The following is a 27,110-nucleotide window of genomic DNA, read 5'->3' on the forward strand; positions in this document are numbered from 1 at the left end:
GCATCTTGCTTCTTGGATGACTGGGTAGCATCTCCTAGAATACACCCTTCTTCTCCTGCATCTCTGCTTGGGTTTCCTGGCTAGCTATATTCTGTCCTGCCATAGACCAAATCAGCTGTATTCATCAACAAAAGAGAGCAAAACATATTACATTGACAGTGTACAGAAGGACATGCCACATGGCTTCCCCTTTTCTGTCTAATAAAAAAATGAAGGGTTTCATTTTAACATAGTAAAATTTCATATATAACAACAGGTTATTAAGTAATAATTACATTTAGAATATCTAGTCTATTTGTATTTGGCAAAATTAAAATATCATCTATCATATCTTTGTGAGTCTAAAGTTTCATATTTAATTTATCTTTTAGCATAACTAAGGAAATCTATAATTGTAATGCCCAGGCTTCAGCTCCATCAAAGACCCCAGAAGCACACAGTACTACCTGAGCAGACAGAAATTGTATTGCACGGAACTTCCAAAACTCTGGAAATGGCAGAGACACCTGACTGCCCTTTTTATTTTGTTTCAATAAAAAGGAGTGTTAGTGATTTTCATTGTTGAAGTAGTTCAAAGAGAGAAGATGAGGTTTCTTTGGTGGAGTAACATGGGGTATATCGACCGCCCTGCAGAGCAGGCCCTGCTCAGGAGCCCTTAGCAAACAAACAAAACAGACTCTATATTTCTTATGGGTTTTAGTGGTGGTGGTGGTTTGGCTTGGCTTGGTTTGGAACTTTTTTGTCTTTGGAATTTTGTTGTTGTTGTTCATTTGTTTTGATTTGGGGGTTTTGGAGTTTTGTTCTATTTTGTTTGAGAGAAAGGACATGAAGTTGAGTAGTGGGGAGCTGAAGAGAATCTAGAAGGGATTAGGGGAGGGGAAGAATATAATTAAATATATTATTTGAAAACTTTTGAAAAAGTCAGCAAACACAAAAACTAGTTCATGTCTCCCATCCTTATGCTTTCTAATATTTGTGGTACCTACTGCAATCTAGCTGAACTCTGCAACAGCTCCTACATTCATTCTGACTCCAGACTTTCCCTCCTCACAACATAATACAGTTCACTTGCTTTTTATTACCAGTTCTGAGGCTCAGAGGGAATAAACTAGTGTTAGACTACTATAACATTCTTAATATCCAATAGCAAGAAAGGCACAATTGATCATTGGTTTGGTAAGATTATTCCAAATGGTCTGTTAACATTTAAACATCAAATTATGCTAATTGTGTTAGTACTTATGGTTGTATACTAACAGTTCGGATGCTGGTTGTAGCTTAGCTCCATTATATGTAATGGTTTCTCTTTTAAATAATATAATACCACCTCATAGAGCCCTAGACAGAAAAAATGTCTTAAAGTCTCTCACACTGGTGTTACGGCTCTGGTGCGCCACAGGGTCAGGAAGCATTCCTGAAACACCAGCTGTTTTCTGGGTAGTAAGATGGCCTTGAGACTTCCCGTGTGTCTTCAGAGACAGTGGCCAAGAATGTTCACGACCACACTAATCCTCATTAAAGCATCCCTGAGTGCCTGAACAGACGCTGACATGTATCTCGTGGACTAGGACCCTGTCATACGGCCATCTCTAGCCGTAAGGGAAGCTAGAAACATTAGCAGAGAGCTGGGAGGGAGAGGCTAGGTTTGCCAGCCACACTAGTCCTGTCAGCAGGTTAATGACGGGAACTATCTAAACTGTGTTGTTGCCCCCTTTGGTAACTTTACTAACTGTATCTTTTGAGAGTTTCTTTGTATAATTTTTTTGTTAGATCAGCTTCAATAAGGCAGGAGACGGGAGACAAGCTAGGAAAGGTGAGGAAAAGGGCATACGCTGTTGCACTTACAGGTGTGGGTGCAACTCAAGGACAAAGCTCTAACGGCAGCAGCCTTCCCAAAGACAGCGTTTAACGTGAGAAATCGTTCCACATGCGGGCCATTCGGGGTGAGAGACCTGTCTTTCAGGTAGACATGAGCATCCAGACTACAGGGAACACTGAACACGAAGAAGTCAGTGGGTTGCTAAGGAGGCAGCTCAGGGTTAGGACACTTGCCTTGCATATGTCTGTGCAAGTCCTTGTCTTTTATCCCTGCAGCACCACACACACATGCACGCACACACACTCACACGCACGCACGCACACACACTCACATACACACGCACTCACACACACACACGAAGAGGGAGAACTCACTCCCAGAAGCACTTTCTGAGGCATTCTTTAGAGCTTTCTGAAAGCCAATAACTACCTGAAGATACTGCAGCCACGTAACTAGCTGCTGTTCCTGTTCAAGAACCAATGCTGTACATATCCGATGCATTGTAGTAGTACCGAAATATTAACCACCCCTGTTGGTTAACTGTTACTGTGCTTTCTTCCAAGGGCCTACAAGACAGATTTGATATTAAGCCAGGTGATGCTCGTCTGTTTATAAATGGCCTTCTTGTTGACCTGAATGTTTATGATCCTTTTAGGTAAGAATTAGATTATTAATCTCAATTATCAATTGTGTAAAAAAATGTTTTCCTGAATTTAGTATTTGTCAAAATGCAAAATCAAGTAACTTAAAGATTAAGCAAATATTTTGATTCAGAACTGTGCACATTTATGGCTATAATTTGATATTTTGATACATGTATATAATGATTAGCATTTCTGTCATCTCAAACATAATTTCTTCACATTCAGAACATTAAAATTATCTCTTCTCTGTGTTTTGAAATATATAGTAAATTGTTGTCGACTGTAGTCCCCTAATTCTGCTGTAAAATATTTCGTCCTTACAGTATCCTGTTACCTCTTCTCCATCCTCTCTGACCCTCTTTCTCTTACATGCAATGTTTCTTATTGTGTTCTTCCAAAACGTACCAATGCACAGTATGCTAAATTTTCAGAACTGAGAGAGATCTTGGTGATCTGGTGGTTGATAAAACTTTCATTTCATTACTTTAGACTGCCTCTCTTTTACCGTTAGGTTTCTGTTTAACAGGAGTGGTCTTTCAGCCTGGACTGAGATGCTCTGGGGCTTCTGTCCTCCAGGAACTGGAAACAGTGTAAGGTGTTTCTCCAGGAGTCTGTCCGTCAGAATGTTGGGTGCCATTGAGTTTCTTAGGCAAACAGACTTGGTAATCAGAAGTAATCTGGGCTAGAATTAGGAAGTCTTTTGCCACGGTGACCACTCACCTGTAAATTAAAGTCTCACCTGTAAGTTAAAGTCATGGGTCTGACAAAAGAGAAGCAAACAGAATTTCTGATACTCTTACAGAGAAGTGCAAAACCACTTTTAAAAGTTGATGCCTGGATCAACTGTGTATATGTTTATCTTATTGGTTGATGAATAAAGCACTGCTGGCCAATAGGGAAGCAAGATAAGTGGGAGTAGGAGTCGAGGAGGATTCTGGGAAACAGACACAGAGTCATAATGCAGGATGCCAGATGAGTAAGAGATCCGGACCCTTTCTCCAGGAAGAGAAAACCATGTGGAAATACTCAGATTAGCAGTTATGGGTTAATAATTAAGTCAGAGCTAGCCAATAAGAAACCACAGGACTGCTTCATAATTAATATAGTGTCCTGTGTGTTCATTTGGGACTGACACAGCTCTGGGACCAAGCTGGTAAGAACATAAGGTGGTGTCATAAATATAATACTTCCAAAAAAAAGCCAGGCGGTGGTGGTGCACACCTTTAATCCCAGCACTAGGGAGGCAGAGGCAGGCGGATATCTGTGAGTTTGAGGCCGGGCTGGACCGAACAGCCAAAACAATACAGAGAAACCCTGTCTCGTAAAAAACCAAAAAAATAAAAAATAAATAAATAAATATAATACTTTAATTCAGTCATTCAATTTTAATTCTAAGAATGTGCTGAGGTTGAACTGAAATTTAGTATGTGTATGTGTCCATGAGGGGATGTGTGTGTGTGCATGTGTATTTGACAGTCCATTTTGTATTTTCATTTTAAATAAAATGACTTTTCTCTATAATAGTTAAATTTTTGGACCTAATAGCATAAGATGAATAGAATAAATGCTATGTATAGAATATACAAAGTGTCAGATCTTGGTCTGTAAGCTTAAGAAGGACAAAAACTGTATTTGTGTCCAGGAACAGTGAAATCATGCTTAAAGGGAACAGAGAGATGGTGTATAGATTTTAGAGTGTATCCTATGGCCGTGTCTGAGAAAACACCATAATAGAAACATTTTTGTTTATTATTTTAAAAGTTTGTAGATTCTTCAAGGTTCCTAACCCTGACTCTTCCCCTATAATTAGTGATCTTCAGGAAGTGTGTCACAGTTCTGTTTCTCAATGAGATGATTGCAGGCAGTAGCTACCATGATTCACTTACGGGCAATGTAGAAAATATGTGGAAAATTGAGAACTTTTTAAGGTGAACACAGAGAGGCTATACGGAAACACAGGATGCACAGTAAAATCTGAAGGCACAGAGGAACAGGGGAAAGAAGGGAGAGAAAGGAAAATGCCCCATTACAAACGTATAAAGGAGGGTTTTTCTATCAAGTTCATCAACACTTTTTTCTTATCTTTCTTTGTTCATTTTTGTGAAACTTTCTCTTTTTAAAAACATATTAAGTGAGAAAGAATTCCACCTCTTTGCCTGTCCCCCTCCTCTCTGCAGCCTCTGCCAGGTCCCTCCCCTGCGGCAGCTCCCATAGGCCCATGAGTTAATAGACTTCTTTTCTTCTATCGTGATGGTTTTATATATTTATGTGTTTACGCATGCACAAATATGCAGATACCACCTGCTGTGTTCCTTCTGGTTGTTTGTGTGTGTATTGTTTCAGGACTGATCAACCTGCATTGGATAACTGATAACGGAGGGAAGCTAGTTAACCTTCTCCCAGCTATAATTAGTTTCCCAGAGATCTTCATCTGTAGGTGGAACCCTGCAAAATTTACCCTTCAACCTTAAAATGTCCGTTGGCATCCCATTGTTCTGGTCTTGTTTATGCAGACATTTCTGGGAGAGACTTTCATAGCAGACTTCCCTGTATTCTGACTCTTAACTGCCTCCACCTCCATAGGTTGTATGATTCGCAGATGCAGGAGCTGTGGTGTAGATGTATCCCTTGTGGCTGGGTTCCCCACGGTCCACGGGTGTCTGCACTGTGTTCAATGTGGTTTTCTGTGATGCTCTCCATGTGCTCTTTGATGAGTGGCTCACAGGTGTTGGAGCTGGGTAGCACTGTGTAATCTCTTCCCTCCATTAGCATCTTGCAAAGAATTTTCTGACCCCATATGGAGGCTAAGACCACAGGAAAGAGGCTCTCAGTTCGGATTCAGCTTGAGTCATCTGGGTGGTGTGTCCTAAGTGTGTGTGGCGTCTCCAGCAGTAGCACCCACCCACAGCCTCTCAGAGGCAACCAAGGCTACCTCAGTCACTTGAACTATCCTGACCAACTATTTGAAAGGAGGTTTCTCGTGTTTGATAGTGGAGTTTTTGTTAGTCTATGGATTTTAGGGACTTTTCGTATATCTTAATGGTTATCTAATTTAATTTTGTTTAGATCTGCAAGTACTATATACCTTCAAGCATTAAATCTCTGGAGTCACAACCATCAAAGCATTATACTTTGTGTTTTTAAAGTAATATCATGCTGTAATTAGTTTCTTAGCCTTATTCACTAGACTTCAGATTCTACACAGGCAACTTATTTGAGCTTGTGTGTCAACCACGGGACTTTGAGCATGTGATAGCTCTTGCAGCATGGAACTCAAATATTTGTTGAACTTAATTTTAACCTTGAATTAACCTCAAAACATTGAAATTAAATTTAAAATACAAATTACTGAAATGACATTTAAATATTAATGTTAGCCTGTCTTCCACACTCATACACACGCATGGGCCTCTGCACGGGTGAACATGTACATGCACAAATAAAAAACTCGTCACACTTTAGAGTTCCTTAAGGTTTTGAGAAATCAAAATAAAATTATTTCTTCTTTGTACATGAAGTATTTTAGAGATGCTGAAATCAGAAGGAAAACTGATGAGTGGCCTTAAAAATCTTGGGCTCAGTGATGAAGACAAGAGCAAATTTTTGAAATTAAATTTACCTGTTTGGAACTATGACTATGTTTTAGATATTCGGAACCCTTCAATAGTGGTAAGTGCTTGCATTTATTCCTTGACTTAGAACCTTTGAAAATTTTAAAGCATTTTAAGTACTGAAATTCTTAGCATAAAACCGAGCTATGTTGTTAAGTCTTATTGATGAGTTGTGTGGCTCCTATTTTATGATATCTAGTGGTGATTCAGTTACACATTTGAGTCTTCTCTATGCTGTGGTCTTGTCAATCGCAGTAAATATTTGTCAGTTTTGCTGTTCCTTCTGCTTGTCTCTGCTGTTCTGTTCTTTATGCTGTTTGCATGTGTGTAAATCCTTACTGGTGTTGTCTGTCTCTTTATGGTGTTTGCCTGTGTGTAAATCCTTACTGGTGTTGTCTGTCTCTTTATGCTGTTTGCATGTGTGTAAATCCTTACTGGTGTTGTCTGTCTCTTTATGGTGTTTGCCTGTGTGTAAATCCTTACTGGTGTTGTCTGTCTCTTTATGGTGTTTGTCTGTGTGTAAATCCTTACTGGTGTTGTCTGTCTCTTTATGCTGTTTGCCTGTGTATAAATCCTTACTGGTGTTTTTTCTGTCTCTTTATGGTGTTTGCCTGTGTGTAAATCCTTACTGGTGTTGTCTGTCTCTTGCCTTTACGCTATGGCTTTGCTTTCCCTAGTTTCTTAGGGTGAAAGTTATATAATTGACTTGGGATCACCACTTTTTAATGTAGGTTCATATAGCTATAAGTAACCCTCTGGTTTTCCTAATGAAAAAGTAATCATGTAGATGTTTTTTCTTCTTCAACTATTAAGACTATTATGATGTATTATACAGATTTCCATATGTTGAAATGCTTTCATTTGTGGGAGAAATCCTACTTGATCACAATAGTTGTTGAACTATTGAATCTGTTTCAAAGAGTCTTCTAAATGCCCTTGTGATTTTTTTGACTCATTGATGATCTAATATTATGTTGTTTAGTTTATATATATATATGTATATATGTGTGTGTGTGATGTTCCTGAAATCTTCTTGCTAATTGTAAATTCAGTTCACTGTGAAATTGCATGGTTTTTACCCTTTCAGTTTTGTAGACTTGTTGAGACTTCCTTTTTGCATGTGATATCATATATCTATCTGATAGACCGCCTCCTGTGTGACTGAAAGAATGTGTATCTGGTAGTGTTGGATGAAAGTTTCTTTTAGTTGGTTTATAGTGTTGTTCAAGCCTTACTTCTTTGTTATTCTCCCTGATTGTTCTGACTAGTATCTGAAGTGAGACAATTACGTCTTTCTCCATATTGTCTGTTATATTAGCTCTGCTAAAGAGTGCACAAAGAATAGACTCCTCTCCCAGCAGGCACATAACTCCCCTGCCATCACATGCCAACCAATACACACAGCTAAAAATAACAAAAAATCTGTGTATATTTTAGCCTGTGACTTAATGTAACAAAAAATCTAAATTTGAAAGTGATATAACACTTACCTTAATGTAGCTTTAACAGGTTTCTGGGTTCTTTTCCAGTGGGTTAATGACTTAGAAAATGACAGTTTGTATGTAAGTTGGCCTACAAGTTGCTGGGAATTTCTGAAACCAGTATTACATGGAACAGTTCCATCCATAAGGCGTAATTTTCATAACTTGGTGAGTTTTGTATTTTACTTGTTATACCATGTCTTATAAAGATACCATTCTGTTGATTTCCTTCCAGCTGACTAGTCAGCATGTCGAGTGTAGGGAAATGCTCTCCTGGTACACCCAGCTGGAGGTGGCTGTCTGAGGGTGTGGCCTGGTACACCAGGCTTCAGGTGGCCCTCTGAAGGGGTGATCAGAAGCCATGATTTTCACGTCTCTCATGTAGTTTTATAGTAATGATATTTGTGTATTATCTCAAAGGGATTTATAACTTTTGTGCTGTAATTTAAAGTTTATTAGTCAGGAAAAATATATAAATACAAGTTTTTCATAAATATTCCATTGGTTCATTACTGCAATTCTAAACAGTCAAACAACCTTTTGGAATTCTGAAATGTGTAGAGAAACACCTAAGACTGTGCAGTGTTTGTTTGTGTGATTGTTTTTTATCTAAAAAGTCTGTATCCTAAGAACTTATATTTATGCTGTCTTTTTAAATCTTCACAGAAGTGCTATTGAGCAAATGACATGAGGTCTTTATATACTTTATATTGTGGATTCACCAAGAATATCTTTAGTCTTTTTAAGACTCCATGTATAATTATATCACTATGTAACTATTATAAACCTTCATAAAATATGAAATTCTTGCCTATTCAAGGTAGACATTTTTGAAATCTTTTATCTTGAATTTCATGCTTTAAGTTACAGAAATGAGGCTACATTTAAAATTCATGTTCTAAAGTCTTCTAGTATTAACTATGTTCATTCTTATAGGTTCTGTTTATTGATCCTACTCAAGAATACACCTTGGACTTCATAAGTTTGGCAGAATTCTTTTATTATAATGAAATTCCTCTTAGGTAATGTAACTTGGTATTATTAAAGTGAATCTGGTGCTGCTTATGCTGTGTGTGAGACGATGGGTGTGGCACTTACACCGGCAGTCTCACACTGGGCACTTGGCTCGGGTGTGAAGAGTCCTACGCCTTTATGGTAGACTATGTTAATCAAAGCTGAACAGTATTCTTACATATATGTTGCTTTCTGGGGAAATAATATGGTCACCTTGGAAATTTATTAGTGCCACTAGAATATGATTGACATTTTGCAGGACTGTAATAGCTGTGATAATTGGATGATATGCATTATAATCAAACTTTTCAAATAATATTCCCCTTTCCATAGCTAATATATTTCCTCCATGTGGATGTCACAGAATAATATTTTAAGTGGCAATTTTATTGTTATTCAAGAGATAGTTGTAGCATTACTTATTCCTCCTCTTTCCCCAGAATTGGTTTTGTGTTTATTCTGAATGTGGATGATGAAGTTGATGGAGCAGCAGACGCTGGAGTTGCTCTTTGGCGAGCTTTCAATTATATCGAAGAAAACTATGATGTATCAGAAGCATTTATCTCCATGACTCATGTGAGTTTATGCACTAGGTAGTTTTTCTGAATAAATAATTTTCTTATGTCATTATATTTATTGTTATATCGTTGTAAGTATATGAAAATGTTCCTGGAAGTTAGTACAGATAAATTTGATTCCCCAACAGTAAAATATATGCCATTGTCCCAATTTTATAAGCAGACAACTGAGCCTCTACCAGAGTATATCCATTTACTTAGGTTAACTAACCTTGTAAGGAATTTAAGCTGTATATGTCTGAACTTAGAGAAAACATAACAGAAAATCTTTTGAGGAATCCTGAGCTATCTTAATTCTTACTAACTTACTGGTTGCTATAAGATACTTGGTCAAATTTACTTGGACATTTTATTAATATTCATCTATATTGTTGTAGATGGATTCCTATTGTATTAAAAACTGGAACAAGATTTATACTGAGAAAAGTCACAAATTGTTAAGAACCATATTAAAGGGATCCTTATCGTTAAAACATAACTTTATGAGACAGTAAGGCCCTTACCAGTACTGAACCTGTTGTATAATCATTTTATATTAGAAATTAATGTGTCTGTCATAGTTTGTGCCCATAACTTGCATTTGAAGCTTTGTTTGTCAGTGCCCAGCTGTAACCCCGTTGGCGTGGTGGACGGGGGATCGCTGACCTGCCAGCCTCGCCAAAGAGTGAGCTCCGGGTTCCGTGTACAGAAGGAAAGGAAGTTTCCACGTCAGTTCTGGCTGACGGAGAGTCCAGCTCCCAGATCTGCTCCAGGGCAATAAAAGGAAGACCTCAGAGTAGCAAGGGCTTAGAAACAATTGTTATCTGCGGGTTGTTAGACTTCTCTATCTGAGGAAAAATAAGGACCCACTCTCTGCTGGTAACCTGAGAGAAAAAGAATGAGCCCACACTTTCCCGATGGTGACCTTGTCCTTACTTCAGCTTAAATATTCTCTCTTTGTTGATGATGTCACCACACAGTTGTCTCTTTACCTACAGCTATACACCTCTCTTTACATGCATGCATTCCTCTCCTGCACAGTTACATGTTTCTATATTCAGTTACAACATTTCTTTACATACTGTTACATACTTGTGCGCCCATCCTCACACCCACAATCACTCTCATGCTCACCCTCCACACTTCTCGAACTTTGTTCTTCATCTGCCACGCCTCTCTCTCCTCACTGCTGCTTTTCTCTCAGCCAAACTCTGGACAATTAAAAGTGACGTTTTTCAGGGCCTGACTCATCCTTATAACAAGATAAGTGAGTAGTGTCTCATAGAGCAGGGATGCCATTGTGCTGGGCAGTGAGTAGCAACATTTGGCCATGCAGGCAGTAGTGACACTGGAACTCAAGACTTAGGAATGACAGTTAAGCAGCTGGGCCGCGAGTGGCAGGGAGCATGTGCAGACTAAAGTCGCCTCAAGCTCTGACCTGGAGTCAGCAACAAACAACATCTGGGAAAATGACCCCATGTGTATGTCTCTAGGGACAACCAGGTCTTTGTCTCCGGGGCAACCAGCCTGCCTTGAATTTGTTCTGGAGTCTGAAGTTAGCCGTCTGTGTAAAAGACTTTCTTTGTGACTGATAACCCCATGCCAGTCTGACTAAAGTAAAATATCCCAATATCATTTCTATTTAACATTATCACACGGTCTAAGCAGAAATCATCTTCCTGGCCATCCACAGCTATACGTGTGCCAAAAACATGTAACGCACATCACCAAAGGGCTGCGGAAAAGACTCCACAGCTGTTTTTATTAGGGAGGCAGAGTGGTGGCACCCAAAAGAGTTACAGACAGAAAACAGCCCGGCAGGAAGCCTACATTCCCTGTTAAACACTAGTTGTCACTGCTTGACTTCCCCGTGGCCTCTTGCAGCCAGCAGTCAGCAGTCAGTCAGTCAGGAGTCAGTCAGTCAGTCAGGAGTCAGTCAGTCAGTCAGTCAGCAGTCAGTCAGTCAGTCAGCAGTCAGTCAGTCAGTCAGTCAGCAGTCAGTCAGTCACTCAGTCAGTCAGTCAGTCAACAGTCAGTCAGTCAGCAGTCAGTCAGTCAGCAGTCAGTCAGTCAGTCAACTGTCAGTCAGTGAGCAGTCAGTCAGCAGTCAGTCAGTCAGTCAATAGTCAGTCAACAGTCAGTCAGTCAGCAGTCAGTCAGTCATTCAGTCAGTCAGTCAGTGAGCAGTCAGTCAGGGGTCAGTCAGTCAGCAGTCAGTCAGCAGTCAGTCAGCAGTCAGTCAGTCAGCAGTCAGTCAGTCAGTCAACAGTAAGTCAACGGTCAGTCAGTCAGCAGTCAGTCAGCAGTCAGTCAGTCAACAGTCAGCAGTCAGTCAGTCAGCAGTCAGTCAGTCAGGGGTCAGTCAGTCAGTCAGTCAGCAGTCAGTCAGTCAGTCAGCAGTCAGTCAGTCAGTCAGCAGTCAGTCAGTCAGTCAGTCAGCAGTCAGTCAGTCACTCAGTCAGTCAGTCAGTCAACAGTCAGTCAGTCAGCAGTCAGTCAGTCAGCAGTCAGTCAGTCAGTCAACTGTCAGTCAGTGAGCAGTCAGTCAGCAGTCAGTCAGTCAGTCAATAGTCAGTCAACAGTCAGTCAGTCAGCAGTCAGTCAGTCATTCAGTCAGTCAGTCAGTGAGCAGTCAGTCAGGGGTCAGTCAGTCAGCAGTCAGTCAGCAGTCAGTCAGCAGTCAGTCAGTCAGCAGTCAGTCAGTCAGTCAACAGTAAGTCAACGGTCAGTCAGTCAGCAGTCAGTCAGCAGTCAGTCAGTCAACAGTCAGCAGTCAGTCAGTCAGCAGTCAGTCAGTCAGGGGTCAGTCAGTCAGTCAGTCAGCAGTCAGTCAGTCAGTCAGCAGTCAGTCAGTCAGTCAGTCAGCAGTCAGTCAGTCAGTCAGTCAACAGTAAGTCAATGGTCAGTCAGTCAGCAGTCAGTCAGTCAGCTTCAGTCAATCAGTCAACAGTCAGCAGTAAGTCAGTCAGTCAACAGTCAGCAGTCAGTCAGTCAATAGTAAGTCAACGGTCAGTCAGTCAGCAGTCAGTCAGTCAGCAGTCAGTCAGTCAACAGTCAGCAGTCAGTCAGTCAGCAGTCAGTCAGTCAGGGGTCAGTCAGTCAGTCAGCAGTCAGTCAGTCAGTCAACAGTAAGTCAACGGTCAGTCAGTCAGTCAGTCAGTCAGTCAGCAGTCAGTCAGTCAACAGTCAGCAGTCAGTCAGTCAGCAGTCAGTCAGTCAGGGGTCAGTCAGTCAGTCAGTCAGTCAGTCAGTCAGCAGTCAGTCAGTGAGTCAGCAGTCAGTCAGTCAGCAGTCAGTCAGTCAACAGTAAGTCAACGGTCAGTCAGTCAGTCAGCAGTCAGTCAGTCAGTCAACAGTAAGTCAATGGTCAGTCAGTCAGCAGTCAGTCAGTCAGCAGTCAGTCAGTCAGTGAGCAGTCAGTCAGGGGTCAGTCAGTCAGCAGTCAGTCAGTCAGTCAGTCAGTCAGTCAGCAGTCAGTCAGTCAGTCAACAGTAAGTCAACGGTCAGTCAGTCAGCAGTCAGTCAGTCAGCAGTCAGTCAGTCAACAGTCAGCAGTCAGTCAGTCAGCAGTCAGTCAGTCAGGGGTCAGTCAGTCAGTCAGTCAGCAGTCAGTCAGTCAGTCAGCAGTCAGTCAGTCAGTCAGTCAACAGTAAGTCAACGGTCAGTCAGTCAGCAGTCAGTCAGTCAGCTTCAGTCAATCAGTCAACAGTCAGCAGTAAGTCAGTCAGCAGTCAGTCAGTCAGTCAACAGTAAGTCAACGGTCAGTCAGTCAGCAGTCAGTCAGTCAACAGTCAGCAGTCAGTCAGTCAGCAGTCAGTCAGTCAGGGGTCAGTCAGTCAGTCAGTCAGTCAGCAGTCAGTCAGTGAGTCAGCAGTCAGTCAGTCAGTCAGTCAGCAGTCAGTCAGTCAGTCAGTCAACAGTAAGTCAACGGTCAGTCAGTCAGCAGTCAGTCAGTCAGTCAGGAGTCAGTCAGTCAGTCAGCAGTCAGTCAGTCAGCTTCAGTCAATCAGTCAACAGTCAGCAGTAAGTCAGTCAGCAGTCAGTCAGTCAGGGGTCAGTCAGTCAGTCAGTCAGCAGTCAGTCAGTCAGCAGTCAGTCAGTCAACAGTCAACAGTCAGCAGTCAGTCAGCAGTCAGTCAGTCAGGGGTCAGTCAGTCAGTCAGCAGTCAGTCAGCAGTCAGTCAGTCAGTCAGCAGTCAGTCAGTCAGTCAGCAGTCAGTCAGTCAGTCAGTCAGCAGTCAGTCACTCAGTCAGTCAGGGGTCAGTCAGTCAGCAGTCAGTCAGTCAACAGTCAGCAGTCAGTCAGTCAGCAGTCACTCAGTCACTCAGTCAGTCAGGGGTCAGTCAGTCAGCAGTCAGTCAGTCAGCAGTCAGTCAATCAATCAGTCGTCTCTGGCCTCCATATGTCCACATGTGAGCAAGCTCCCCCATGCAGATATATGTACATACATGCCTATGCCACACACCACTTTTGAAAAGAGAAGATGGGAGGAATGAGAGGTATGCGTGTATGCTTAGAGCATCTGAGAACAGGAAAAGATGACAGGGCATCTAGTGACAAGGCATTTGGTGACGAGCAATGAGAAGTGACCGTGGAGCAGTCTGAAACACCGTTTAGAATATTTTGCAAATACATTTTAATAAAGTTATGAAAATTAGTATGTGCTTTGATTGAAACAGAATATAATGAGTCATCATTTTAAAAGTTATACGGTATTTTAAATATTTACTAAAAGATAACGTCTGATGTAAGTGATCTGTTTACCTGTATGTAATGTGCATATCTAGTATCCTTACAATTAAACCACAGGAACAGGTGACTGCAGTTTGATAGATAGACTACTTTCCTACCATACAAGAAGCCCTGAGTTTAGCCTCCTGCACTGCTAAATTCAGATAAGGTGCATGCCTGTGACCCAGCACCAAGGAGTGCAGAAGGCATTGCTTGTAGGTCATCCTTGGCTATACGGTGAACTTGAGCCCAGCTCTGGGGTACCTGTGACCCTGTTTCAAATATCAGCAAACTAAAAGGATTTACAAAACATATTCTTTATTTTTAAAATGCAATTATATTCTTAGAGAAAGAAAACTAATTGCTGTAAAAAGAAATGTGTCTCTGTTTCCACAGATGTACCAAAAAGTGAACGGCCGGGTGCTCACTGTGGACGCTGTGAAGAACGTTCTTCAGAATAAAGCCCCTTATGCTAACATTTTGGATATTTTGGGAACTCATTCCAAATATGACGAGAGAAGAGCGGTAAGATTGGGCCGTGTATAAAGGGCGACGCCACCACAGAGTGGCAGCACACACTCGTCTGCCGTGTGGGATCTAAGTTACGGGGCTCCGAGCTGCAGGGTGCAAAGCTGGGCAGATGGGGGGAGAATTAGTGAGGAGCGCAGCATTTCAGGTACCAGGAGATCACAGTCGAGAGGTCTGTTAAACATGAAGGCAACTGTAATCCAAGTGTGTTTCATACTTGAAATGACTAAAGCAGGTTTTAAGATCTCTCACCACAAAGACACAAGTGGAAGATATTTCAGCTTTTTATTTATTTATTTATTTTTTTTTTTATGTATGAGTACTCTGTCTGCATGTATGCCTGCAGGCCAGAAGACAGAATCAGGTCCCATTATAGTTGGTTGTGAGCTATCCTGTAGTTGCTGGGGATTGAACTCGGAACCTCTGGAAGAGCAGATAGTGCTCTTACCTGCTCAGCCACCTCACCAGCCCCGATTCCAGCTTTTCCTATCCAGTATTCGAGATGCCTGTGGACTTCCAGATATGTGAGGAGGTACACTGGAAATGTGTGGCTCAGGTCAAAAGAGACATACAGGCTAAAGGCGTAGAATTATGTCATTTGTTTGTCTTTGGTAATTACTAACTTGGAATACATAGGTTGCTCAATTAAAGGATGTGGATTGGAGGAGAAAGGCAGGCCTGTGTTTCCACCAGGAATATCTTTTTTAAAGTCGATACCTGTACATTCAGGGCTGGGAGATGGCACAGTTGCTAAAGTGTCTGCCCAGCAAGCATGAGGACCTGAGTTCAGATCCCCTGGTCTCCTCTTAAGAAATGAAAGGCTAAGAATGGGGCGCAGGCCTGGAAGAGCAGTGTGACAGGCACATCCCTGGGCTAACGGGTCAACCATCCGTCCAAACTGACGAGCTTCAGGTTCAGTGAGAGACCTTGTCTCAACAATCTTTCAAGACAGGTCGGAAGCAATTGAGATAAGATATCCAGCATTAACTTCTGATCTCCATACCCATGCACCTGTGCTCACACACACATTCATAACACACTAACACTCGCATGCGTGCATACACATACACACAAACACAGACACCAGTGAGAGGAAGGGGCAGTGCATCAGGCATGCATCTACCTGAAGGATTTCCCATAAACAGGAAGCCAAAGCTTCTAAAAGGAAGCCCATCCTGCCCCTTGTTAGCCCAAATCGTTTTCCTTTTCGTCCTCCCAAACAGTCATCAAGCTGTGTCAGCTCTGCCTGCTGAACATTCCTTTCAATGGTGCTTGCCCACCGCCACACCATCCTGGCTCTCATGCGACTTCCCATACAACGGCAGAGTTCATTGTTTCCAGTGTTGCTGTGTGTTCTCTCTAAAATAAATAACATGACCACACATTTGTCATTGAACCTGCATTCAGACAGTATTGCTCATGTCATTGGCATGTGTGGGAGCTTTATTCACACTCTAAGTTCATTTATGATGGTACTTACATGTTATTTATATGCATTCCTCAGCATTTAATACAGAAGACGCCCAGTCAGTGTAGACAGGACACAGTACTGTGGTTAAGAGTTCAGACTCTGGGTCAGACAAATCCGGGTACAGTTGAAGTTCTAAAATAGGATAGCTGTTTGATGTTGGAAATGACTGACTCTGCATCTGTCCCATCATGTGTTTCTTGTTGGATAACCATACTCTGAGTTTCCAAATGGCTTAGAATCCAAAAACATTCATCATGATTCAACATTTAGATCTCCAATAAAATTTATGATAGAGTCTGAAACCTAAACACTTGTGATCCTATATCAGAAAAGGAACACTCACTTTGTATGTAGTTTATTAGACTACATGTGACAGTGTTGATTCTAATAGTAATCCTAACACTTGGTGTTGCATGTCGGGTGGATGGCTTGTCCGGAAGGTGGAATGCAGGCCCCGAGGACCTCTGTGATCTGACTTCTGACGAAGTCTCCCTCACAGCAGATCAGACAGTACCGCATGCGTCATGCCCTGTTCTATTGTCATTGCCTGAACGCCACATTCTCACTTGCTTCCAGTTCTTGGTCTGCCGTCCCTCACTTGGACTGTCTTTCTCCATTCTGTCTTCCTGGGAAATGTCTGTTCATCTTTTAAGGCTTTCAGTGTCAGTGTCTAACAGGAGCCTTTACTTACCCCTTCCACTCCATGCTCAAACTTGTTAAATGATCCTTCTGTGGACCCCCTTGGAACCTTGCTTAAATTTGTGAGTATTCATCGATCTTCTTGAGGAACAACAGTCAGTTATATTTTCAGTATGGGTAATGCCCTTCTCATGGACTGAGTCAAGATGTGTTTATCACATAAGTGGATAATAAAATGGTTTGTGCTATAGATAAATGCTTAGGTTTAAGTAAATGTCATACTGAACATCAAGGATCAGTAGAACCATCGCTGTTTGCTTTTCTAAGTAACTTCTGGGACAACCAAAACCAATGTGCCGATGAATTGTCCTTCTAAAAACAGAGGTCATTGTAGCAGAGATAAAAGGCTGACAAAGCCTAAAATATTCACAAGCTAACCCTTGATAGAAGATACTCTCTGATCCTTGCTAAAATATTCACAAGCTAACCCTTGATAGAAGATACTCTCTGATCCTTGCTAAAATATTCACAAGCTAACCCTTGATAGAAGATACTCTCTGATCCTTGCTATATGAAGGCAGATGGCTTTCTTTTGCATGCATGGGTATAAATAAAAAAAATTGAGAGTTTTCCCATTATATAAAAACATAGCATTGTGTCTGTTTCTCTTATATTTATTTTTAAAATAGCCACATTTTATTTGACTATTTAATAAATAGGCGGGAACAAGCTTTTATAAGAAGACTGGCCTAGATTCGTTGCCTCAAGCTCTTTATAATGGGGAAGTCATTGACCTCACAGAGATGAGCCCCGAAGAACTGAAAGGAGCTGTTCTGGAAAAAATGATGGATGCCTTTGTATACCTACAGAGAGATGTCTTTATGGTAGGTGTGCATTTACAGAAAAATAACATGCAGTATATTTATAATTATGTTGAAGAGTCTTTAAAGATTTTTTATTTTTATGTGCATTGGTGTTTTTCCTGAGTGCATGTATGTCTGTGTGGGGGTGCTAGATCCCCTGTAACTGGAGTTACAGACAGTGGTGAGCCGCCGTGTGGGCACTGAGAATCAAACCCACATCCTCTGGAAGAGCAGCCACGGCTCTTTTCTGTTGACCACATCCCCAGCCCTTATACTGAAAAATTTAATGATATAAAATGTATGAAACTTTTCACCCTGATCATTTAATAATTAATAACCAAATCTATCAGATATATAAGTACATGAAAAAATATGTTAGTTAGAATATTTATAATTTTATTAAAAAGCTTATATGTTTTTATAACATATGCTATATACATATGTTTTTAAATTTTATTTTAAATTAAGTATATTTGCATGAATTACATAACAATGTGCATATAAATTATCCATATTAATAAAGTGAAATTTTCCTATTTTAGGGCACATTAAATGATGAAATCAATGCAATTGATTTCCTGATGGATAAGAATAATGTTGTACCCCGTTTAAATTCTTTGATTTTGCACACTGAACCACAGTACCTTAATTTATTATCTTCATCAGGTAAATAACCATTCTTACACTGTCCTAGAAATGCTTGTTGTGGATGTCTCAGTAACATGTTATTAAACATTTGTTATTTCAGTAACTGCTGATATTGAAGATTTCTCTACTTTCTCTTTCTTGGACTCACAAGATAAGAGCGCTGTGATTGCACAAAGCATGCCTTATTTAACCCAGGAAGGTAATGAGCATAGTTTTCCATCATGTATTCATAAAGTAATAAAAAAAACTTTAGAAAGGCACTTGCATAGCAAATGTTACTATGTTTCTATTTTTTACTTGGCACTTGGATTTCATTTGTCAGTTTATAATTTGTTACAATCTAACAGTTGTTAGAATTGGGGGAATGTCCCTCTTAGCCTCATTAATCATGTATACAGCAGGGTTCCTTTGTGGCCTTTTGCTTTTTTACTCATTTTTACCATTTAAAGAAAGTAATACAACCTATTTAAATCTGTTTTAATGAGTTCATGGATGCAAATGAAGTTTCTGTGTTAGATGAGATGATAGTGTTTGCACTTTATAATTAAACAAAATAGATGTCTTGCTGAAGTTGGGGATCACAACTGGAAAAGGGGAGCCCAAAACATTAAGGCATTCAGAAGTCAGGGTGGAGGTTAGAAAGAGCCCCGCCGCTGGACTGCAGGTTTGTTGTGGAGCAGCTGAACACTTCAATAGGTGAATAGACCGTGCATAGCTTGTGTTTGCGTGCTTGGATCTGCTTTGAGGTTCCTCTGCTTCCATTTGTTCTTTTTCTTTTTTAATTGAAATGAATTTTTTCATATAGTATGTTCTGATCATGATTTCCCATCCCCCAAATCCTCCCAGGTCTTCCCCACCCTCCCAAATCCTCATCCTTTCTTTGACTGTCTCTTTAGAAAATAAATGGGCATTTTTTATTTAACTTTTTAAATTTAAATTAGAAACAATCTTATTTTACATATCAATCCCAGTTCCCTCTCCCTCCCATCCTCCCGTGCCCCCCCATCCCACTCTCCATCCCTCTCCCCAAGGAGAGTGAGACTTTCCATGGGGTGCGACCCCTGGAGGGGATCCCCGACCCGCGGGGATGAAGTGATGAGGGTCGCTACTAATTTGGTGGGTCTTCACGAGCAGATCCGATCTTAAAATCTGTCACATCATTTGAGGCAGGGTCTAGGCTCTTGCCTGTGTGTTTAGGCTGAGAGAGTATCCCTCCATGGGGAAATGGGCTCCCAAAGTCCATTCATATACTAGAGGTAAATACTGGTTCCACTGCAAGAGGCCGCATGAGCTGCCCAGGTCTCCTAACTGTCACCCAAGCTCAGGGCCCTGGTTCAGTCCTATGCTGGTTTCCCAGCCATCAGTCTGGGGTCCATGAGCTCCTACTTACTCGGGTCAGGTGTTCCTGTGGGTTTTCACAGCCTGGTCTTGATCCCTTTGTTCATCACTTCTCCCTCTCTACAACTGGGTTCTAGGGATTCAGTTCAGTGTTTAGCTGTGGGTATCTGCTTCTACTTCCACCAGCTACTGAATGAAGGCTTTAGGATGGCATCTAAGGCAGTCATCAGTCTCATTATAGGGGAAGGGCATTTAAGGTAGCCTCTCCCCTATTGCTTAGATTGTTAGTTGGGGTCATCCTTGTGGATTTTTGGACATTTCCCTAGTGCAAGATTTCTCTTTAAGCCCCCATAGTGACTCCCTCTATTAAGGTATCTCTTCCCTTGTTCATTCAGACTACTATGTTCTCCTCAACATAGCTAAAGACTAATTGCTTCACATGAGACGTTTTTGCTTTTAATACCTCCCTTATAATGAGATTAAAGGCCTATGATCCCAAGTGCTGAGATCATCTTTGTGTGAGCTGCAGATAGACCATTGCCTATCATCATGCAACTTAAGTCCAAATGGATCGAAGACCTCAATGTAAATCCAACCACACTGAACCTCTTAGAAGAGAAAGTGGGAGGTGCCCTTGAATGAATTGGTACAGGAGATCAATTCTTGAACACAACTCCACTAGCACAGACATTTTTTAAGAGATGAAAAAAAGGAAAAGAAAGAATATGAAATAAAAACAGATGAATCTGAATAGGACAAACAAAAGTGAAAAACAAGGAACCAAAGGAAAAACTCAGGAAACAATATAGATTCAGATACATACATACTGGCATACGTGGACTCCCCTAAAATCACAAAATGAGAAAATATATATGGAAGAAAAAAATGCCCAGTCAAAGCATTAAGAGAAAAAAATACCTCTGAAACTACCACTGAGTTGGTTTTATCTAGGCCATCTAGTGCTGGGCATGGGGCCTGGCCTTAAGAGTGTTGGATCTACTCGGTGAGATGCTTGTCTGCATGAGTGGGTGTCGATTAGGGATAATGTCTGAGTTTGGGGTTTGGGCTTGTGGTCTGCTTCCACTTCCCTGGCTGGCTCAGTCTCTGTGACGTCCTGTGTGCGTCTGCCCTGCCCTGTTCCCTGGGGCTCTTCACCCCTTCTGGCTCTTTTTTACTTAGACTTCTGAGGAAGAACATTTAATCTGATAAAAAGAATACAGTCTTTCCTAAGGTGGATTATCCCCAGCTACTCTTCTTTCGGGTTCCCTAAGCCGTGAGGGAGGGATGGAGTGTTCCAAGGTCTTTCTCTGTCTAACGTCTGGCCGTGGGCCTCTGTGTTTATTTCCATTATATTGAAGGAAGTTTCTCTGATGATGGCTGAGCAGAACACTGATCTACAAGTATAAGAGAGTGTCAGTTGGAGTCATTTTGTTGCTACATCTTTTAAGAACATTAATGTTTAGTTTTTCCCTAAATCACTGACCCATCTATTCTCAGTTTCTTGGCTGCCTGACCAGTATCAAGGAAGGGCTCCAGCTCATGCACTGGGTCTTACATAATCATGTATTGCTTGGTTATTCCCACAAGTTTTGGGCCATTGTTTTAGTAGTGTTTCTTGCATGCAGCTCATCATTACAGATCACTGGGTTTGAAGCTGAGTTGATGTTGACCTCTCTCCTTTGGTAGCGTTCAGGTTCCCTTCTATACCCTGAACACTAGTCTGTGGGGAAGTCCTGTTATTTGCCTGTGCATTCGTCAATAAAGTACTGTCTGGCCAATAGAAAACCTAGATAGGAGGGACTAGGAGTCGAGGAGGATTCTGGGAAGGGGAAACACAAGAGAGTCAACATGTGACGCCATGGGGGTAGGACGCCGGGAACTATTCTCCGGTAAGAAACATACTTAGATTAACAATTATGGGGTAATTACTTAAGGCAGAGCTAGCCAGTAAGAGACAAACAAGGCCAACAGCTTCATAATTAATATAGCCTCCTGTGTGTTTATTTGGGACTCATGTGGATCTAGAACCAGGCTGGCGCGGCAGAGCCCAGGCGACTGGCGGGGGATAAACCAAAGCGGCTAGCAAAAGAAAAAGCTTCTCTTAACACTAGTCAATACAGATGAAGACCTCTCCATGTTCATGGAGTTGTCTTCAGCAATAGAGTTTGTGGAGAGCAACCAATAGCCTTGGAAATACCCTGGGTTGTAGCTTGCCAGTGTCCCCGGTTTTACGGCGCTACAACACTTCACAATGATCCCAGCAAAGAGTAAGGATGTAAATGAAGACAAAGACAGCAGCTCATTCTTGCAAGGAGAATGGCATTTATTTTTAACAAGAGCAGAACCTTGTATACCAGTCAGGTAGGGTGGAAAACCACTAAGGTCAGAAGCCTACATTCCTAGGGCCCTCTGGCAAAGGATGGGCGCATAACAGGAATTAGTATTTACAGAAAACAGGAACTTGCATGCAGGCCTTACTGGGAGGAGGGAATAAGAAGTGTTTTGCTAGAAGTTCCTAGTCACAAGCTGGTGCAGCAGACTCCCATGGGGGAAGGGTGCAACAAATGGGTGGTTTGTGGGTTCCCATGGAACCCCTTTGGACAGCAACTCCATTATATATTAATCCCACCCCCAGAGGTGAAGTCTTCATTTGGTAGTGAGAGATGTCCAACTGGGGTTCTATTCCCCCCATTATTCAGAGATTCCATTTATGCCACCTTTGTGTGCGTGTGTGTGTGTGCATATGTGTGTATGTATGAAAGGTCCTACTATAGTGGGTTTCTATACTACCCCTCAAATGGCCCTTAACTTTAGCTGTCTCTGCCCGTCTTCCTTCCTTCATGCCCCTTGTCCATCCCTTCCCCTCCCGTGTCAGCCAGCCCAGCTCCCTCATCCATAACTATCCATTCTATGTACCCTTCTTAAGATGACCCAGCTCTCCTCCCAGTCTCTTGCCTAGCTCTGTGGTTCAACAGATTGTATCTTTGATATCATTGATGCAACAGCTAATGTCCACACAGAAGCAAATGTCTGCCATATTTGTTTTTCTGGTTCTGGGTTGACTCACTCAGGGTGATTTTTTTCTAGTTATACCCATTTACGTGCAGATTTCATGATTTCATTTTTTTAATGGCTGGGTTATATTCCATTGTGTAAATATATCACATTTTCTTTATCCAGTCTTCTATTGAGGGACATATAGGTTGTTTTCAGCTTCTAGATATTATGAATAGAACAGTAATGAGCATGTGTGGGCAACTGTCCGTGTGATAGCATGAAGCATATTTGGGGTACATGTCCAAAAGTGATACAGTGGAGTAGAAGAATCGCTGGCTGTGAGGTCTGAGTGGAGTAGAAATGCTGGCTGTGAGGTCTGAGTGGAGTAGAAGAATCGCTGGGCTGTGAGGTCTGAGTGGAGTAGAAGAATCGCTGGGCTGTGAGGTCTGAGTGGAGTAGAAGAATCGCTGGGCTGTGAGGTCTGAGTGGAGTAGAAGAATCGCTGGCTGTGAGGTCTGAGTGGAGTAGAAGAATCGCTGGCTGTGAGGTCTGAGTGGAGTAGAAGAATCGCTGGGCTGTGAGGTCTGAGTGGAGTAGAAGAATCGCTGGGCTGTGAGGTCTGAGTGGAGTAGAAATGCTGGCTGTGAGGTCTGAGTGGAGTAGAAGAATCGCTGGGCTGTGAGGTCTGAGTGGAGTAGAAATGCTGGCTGTGAGGTCTGAGTGGAGTAGAAATGCTGGCTGTGAGGTCTGAGTGGAGTAGAAATGCTGGCTGTGAGGTCTGAGTGGAGTAGAAATGCTGGGCTGTGAGGTCTAAGTGGTAGAATACTAACAGTAAATGTGACCTAATGGTGCAGTGAATGAGGTTGTAGGAGGTAAATTTTATATATTAGAGAGTTAAAGCAAAAGACACACGCGTTTTTAGAATTCTGGAGATTGAATCTGAACTTCACCTCCTATAAGAAATGTAACATGTAGCTGGGCATTGGTGGTGCACACCTTTAATCCCAGCACTCGGGAGGCAGAGACAGGCGGATCTCTGTGAGTTCGAGACCAGCCTGGTCTACAGAGACAGCCTCCAAAACAATACAGAGAAACCCTGTCTCAAAAAACCAAAACAAAAAGAAAGAAAGAAAGAAAGAAAGAAAGAAAGAAAGAAAGAAAGAAAGAAAAAGAAAGAAGGGAGGGAGGGAGGGAGGAAGGAAGGAAGGAAGGAAGGAAGGAAGGAAGGAAGGAAGGAAGGAAGGAAATGCAACACATAATAAAATCTGGTGTGTTTCCATCCTAGTGATGACACACTGGGACCTTGGCAGTGTCAGTAGTCAGAGACCAGGCTCGGTTGTATTTCAGAAAGTCTCTGGGTATTATGCCAAATTAGCCTACAGTACCCAATTTCATTAACTCTCTTCCAAATTAAAGTGATATTAGCTGAAAATTTCATCTTATCATTCCATATTTATCATGAATAAGAACGCACACAATTTTGAGGATTTAACACTGAAAATCCTTCTCAGCTTAGGAGCTATGATAGTAGAAGTGTTGATGTTCAGGCAGAATCAAACTCCTGTAACTTCTCCTCACAGTGGATGTCACTGCACTGCTAACAGTGGTGTCACTGCACTATGCTGACACTGGGTGTCACTGCACTATGCTGACAGTGGGTGTCACTACACTGCTAACAGTGGTGTCACTGCACTGCTGCTAACAGTGGTGTCACTGCACTGCTGCTAACAGTGGTTGTTACTGCACTGCTAACAGTGGGTTTCACTGCACTATGCTAACAGTGGGTGTCACTGCACTATGCTGACACTGGGTGTCACTGCACTGCTAACAGTGGTGTCACTGCACTGCTGCTAACAGTGGTGTCACTGCACTGCTAACAGTGGTGTCACTGCACTGCTAACAGTGGTGTCACTGCACTATGCTAACAGTGGGTTTCACTGCACTATGCTAACAGTGGGTGTCACTGCACTATGCTAACAGTGGGTGTCACTGCACTGCTAACAGTGGTGTCACTGCACTGCTAACAGTGGTGTCACTGCACTATGCTGACAGTGGGTGTCACTGCACTGCTAACACTGGGTGTCACTGCACTATGGCTAACAGTGGATGTCACTGCACTGCTGCTAACAGTGGTGTCACTGCACTGCTAACAGTGGGTGTCACTGCACTATGGCTAACAGTGGTGTCACTGTACTGCTAACAGTGGTGTCACTGCACTGCTGCTAACAGTGGTGTCACTGCACTGCTAACAGTGGTGTCACTGCACTACGGCTAACAGTGGTGTCACTGCACTGCTGCTAATGGTGGCTTCCAGTGGCTGTAGAGATCGGCCCCACCCACACACAGAGCACAGGGTGGGTCAGGGAGGATCTTGATGGCTGTCAGTGAAATCAGTGTCATCCTTTTTATTATGTTCCTTTTTCTCTCATTTCTAAAGCTATTTTACTATAAAAAGTACTTAGTGTAATTTCAAGTATCTATATGGCTTTTATTACCTCATTTTTTTAATTATCATTTTTCTGTGAGTTGCACTGGCAGCACTAAAAGTATCCTTTTGTGTGCTGTGTACTGATGCTGGATGGAATTATAATCATTTAATATGGCATCAGAATTAAAAATGGGGCTTAGAGAGAGCTTAGTCCATCATGTTCCCAAAGCAAGCATATGGACCTTAGTTGTATCCCCAGAACCCAGAACCCACTATTGTGTCTCACCTTGTAATCCCAGCTCTATGAGAGGTAGAGACAGTTAGATCCTTAAGGATGCCTGGCTAACGAGCCTGTCTAATCAGTGATTTCTATGTCACAGAGAGAGAGAGAGTCTCTGTCTCAAAAGGAGATGGACTGCACCTTAGAAACACATGAGGTTATCCCCTGACTATTAGGCATGCATGTATGTGTACACCCACATACAAATGTGTGCCCACATACACATACAAAAAAAATGGCTTCTTCCTCTGGATTCTAGATTTTCACTTTCTACAAATAGAGATTAAATAATGATAACCAAAAAACACAGTAACTGTTTCTATATTCACTAAAAATCTTCATGTGTGTAAACAAACAAAAAATGCCCCCCACAGGAATAAAAAACATCTCACACCACACACAGTCTCACTTTGCAACCCTGGGACTGGGAAAGACATGAGACATCTTTCTCTCCTGGTGAAAAGACCTCTGACTGTCCCCAGATACTGTTCTTTTCCTGCCTTGCTGTGTGTGTCTGCATGGGTATGAAATGTATGAAGTGACACACTCAAATAGCAAGAAAGAGAAACAGTATAAAATGCTACTTTTGAGTGATTTTTAAGGTGGTTGTTTTGTGGGGCTTTCTAACTAGAAAATTTCTTTTCCCTGTAGTTTGAGTTCAGAGAAATTAATTTTCCTCTGCTTTTTGAAAATTTCAGACGATGTCATATCTGCAGTCACTCTGTGGATTGTTGCCGACTTTGATGTGCCGTCTGGGAGAAAACTGCTTTCCAATGCGCTAGACCACATGGTGAGTACATCCTCCTCAGTGAAAGAAGAGCCAGCGTTCGGGGTCATCCCCTCTGTGCTCAGCATTTAAACGGCTTGGTTAGTGCGCAGCATCAAGGTGACCCAGTCAGAAACTGCCTCTCTAAGCTCCACTCAAAACAGGCAACGGCCCAGAAAAGCTTGCCTGTCTCCAGAGAGCTCAAGTCTGTGTTGGTAACAACAACTAGTTTTTGTCACAAAATTAATTAGTACTTTCTCTCCCAGATTATTTAGGAAAACTTAGTCAATTTATCTTACCAAAACTACTGAAAGTTATATTAACCTTGATTTTTTTTTGAGTAATTGTAAGTCAACTATTAGGAGGATTGGCTTTTGTATTTTGGGCTACTTTTTAAATGAATGTCTATTTCTAAGGTGAAGGCAGGGTATTAATGATTTCACTAGACCCAAGATGAATGATAAATGGGTGTTTTACTGGGAACAACTTACACAGATAATGGTAAAGAACCACTCCAGAAGATGTAGTTCCCACTACACTAAGGGAACATGTATGCCTATATTTTTATATATTTTATTTAGCTTATTACACATATTACTCTCAGTTCCCTTCCCCTCCTCTCCTCCTCCAGCCCCCCATTCCTCCCAACCCCCATCCCACTCCACCTCCCTTCTGCTCCCCAGGGAGGGTAAGGCCTTCCATGAGAGATTTTCAGAGTCTGTCATATCATCCAGGGCAGGGCCTAGGTCCTCCCCCATGTGTCCAGGCTGAGAGAGCATCCCTCTATGAGTCAAAATGTTTTATGACATTTTATATTATCTCATTGTAAGTTTATTGCTATATAGCAAATTATTACAAAACCCAACTTAAAACAGTGATTCATAGCCTGGCATTGGTGGCGCATGCCTTTAATCCCAGCCCTCGGGAGGCAGAGGCAGGCAGATCTCTGTGAGTTCGAGGCCAGCCTGGTCTACAGAGAGAGTTCCAGGACAGTCTCCAAAACAACACAGAGAAACCCTGTCTCAAAAAACCAAAACAAACAAACAAACAAAAAACCAGTGATTCACCTCACCTGTTTCTGTAGTTCAGTGAGTCAAGAGCATCTTAAACTAAAGGTTATGGATTAAGCCACTCAGGAAGATTTGCCTCCAGCTGCACCATCTGAGCAAGAACTACATATGGGTCCTGCTAGCAAATGGACCAAATGTGTCATTCCATTGCCACATAAACTAGTTTTTGTTTGTGTGTGTATTGCTTACAAATGCTCACAACATGGTAACTGGCTGTCCCTAGA

At 41.9% G+C, this 27,110-nt stretch overlaps 1 protein-coding gene across 1 annotated transcript in view; it reads left to right on the top strand.

Moving 5' to 3' along the window:
• The window catches only part of Uggt2 (UDP-glucose glycoprotein glucosyltransferase 2), a 115,576-nt gene that overhangs the window by 28,365 nt on the left and 60,101 nt on the right, over positions 1 to 27,110 (top strand). The window contains exons 11-20 of the mRNA XM_013120121.3: positions 2,383 to 2,474; positions 5,982 to 6,132; positions 7,604 to 7,723; positions 8,492 to 8,577; positions 9,010 to 9,145; positions 14,255 to 14,383; positions 17,216 to 17,380; positions 17,902 to 18,025; positions 18,108 to 18,206; positions 25,749 to 25,840. Of these exons, the coding sequence (XP_012975575.1) occupies positions 2,383 to 2,474; positions 5,982 to 6,132; positions 7,604 to 7,723; positions 8,492 to 8,577; positions 9,010 to 9,145; positions 14,255 to 14,383; positions 17,216 to 17,380; positions 17,902 to 18,025; positions 18,108 to 18,206; positions 25,749 to 25,840 (1,194 nt within the window). The remainder of the gene's footprint in view (positions 1 to 2,382; positions 2,475 to 5,981; positions 6,133 to 7,603; positions 7,724 to 8,491; positions 8,578 to 9,009; positions 9,146 to 14,254; positions 14,384 to 17,215; positions 17,381 to 17,901; positions 18,026 to 18,107; positions 18,207 to 25,748; positions 25,841 to 27,110) is intronic.

Source organism: Mesocricetus auratus, unplaced genomic scaffold (assembly GCF_017639785.1).
Source record: "Mesocricetus auratus isolate SY011 unplaced genomic scaffold, BCM_Maur_2.0 Super-Scaffold_2245, whole genome shotgun sequence".
Lineage (NCBI taxonomy): Eukaryota > Metazoa > Chordata > Mammalia > Rodentia > Cricetidae > Mesocricetus > Mesocricetus auratus.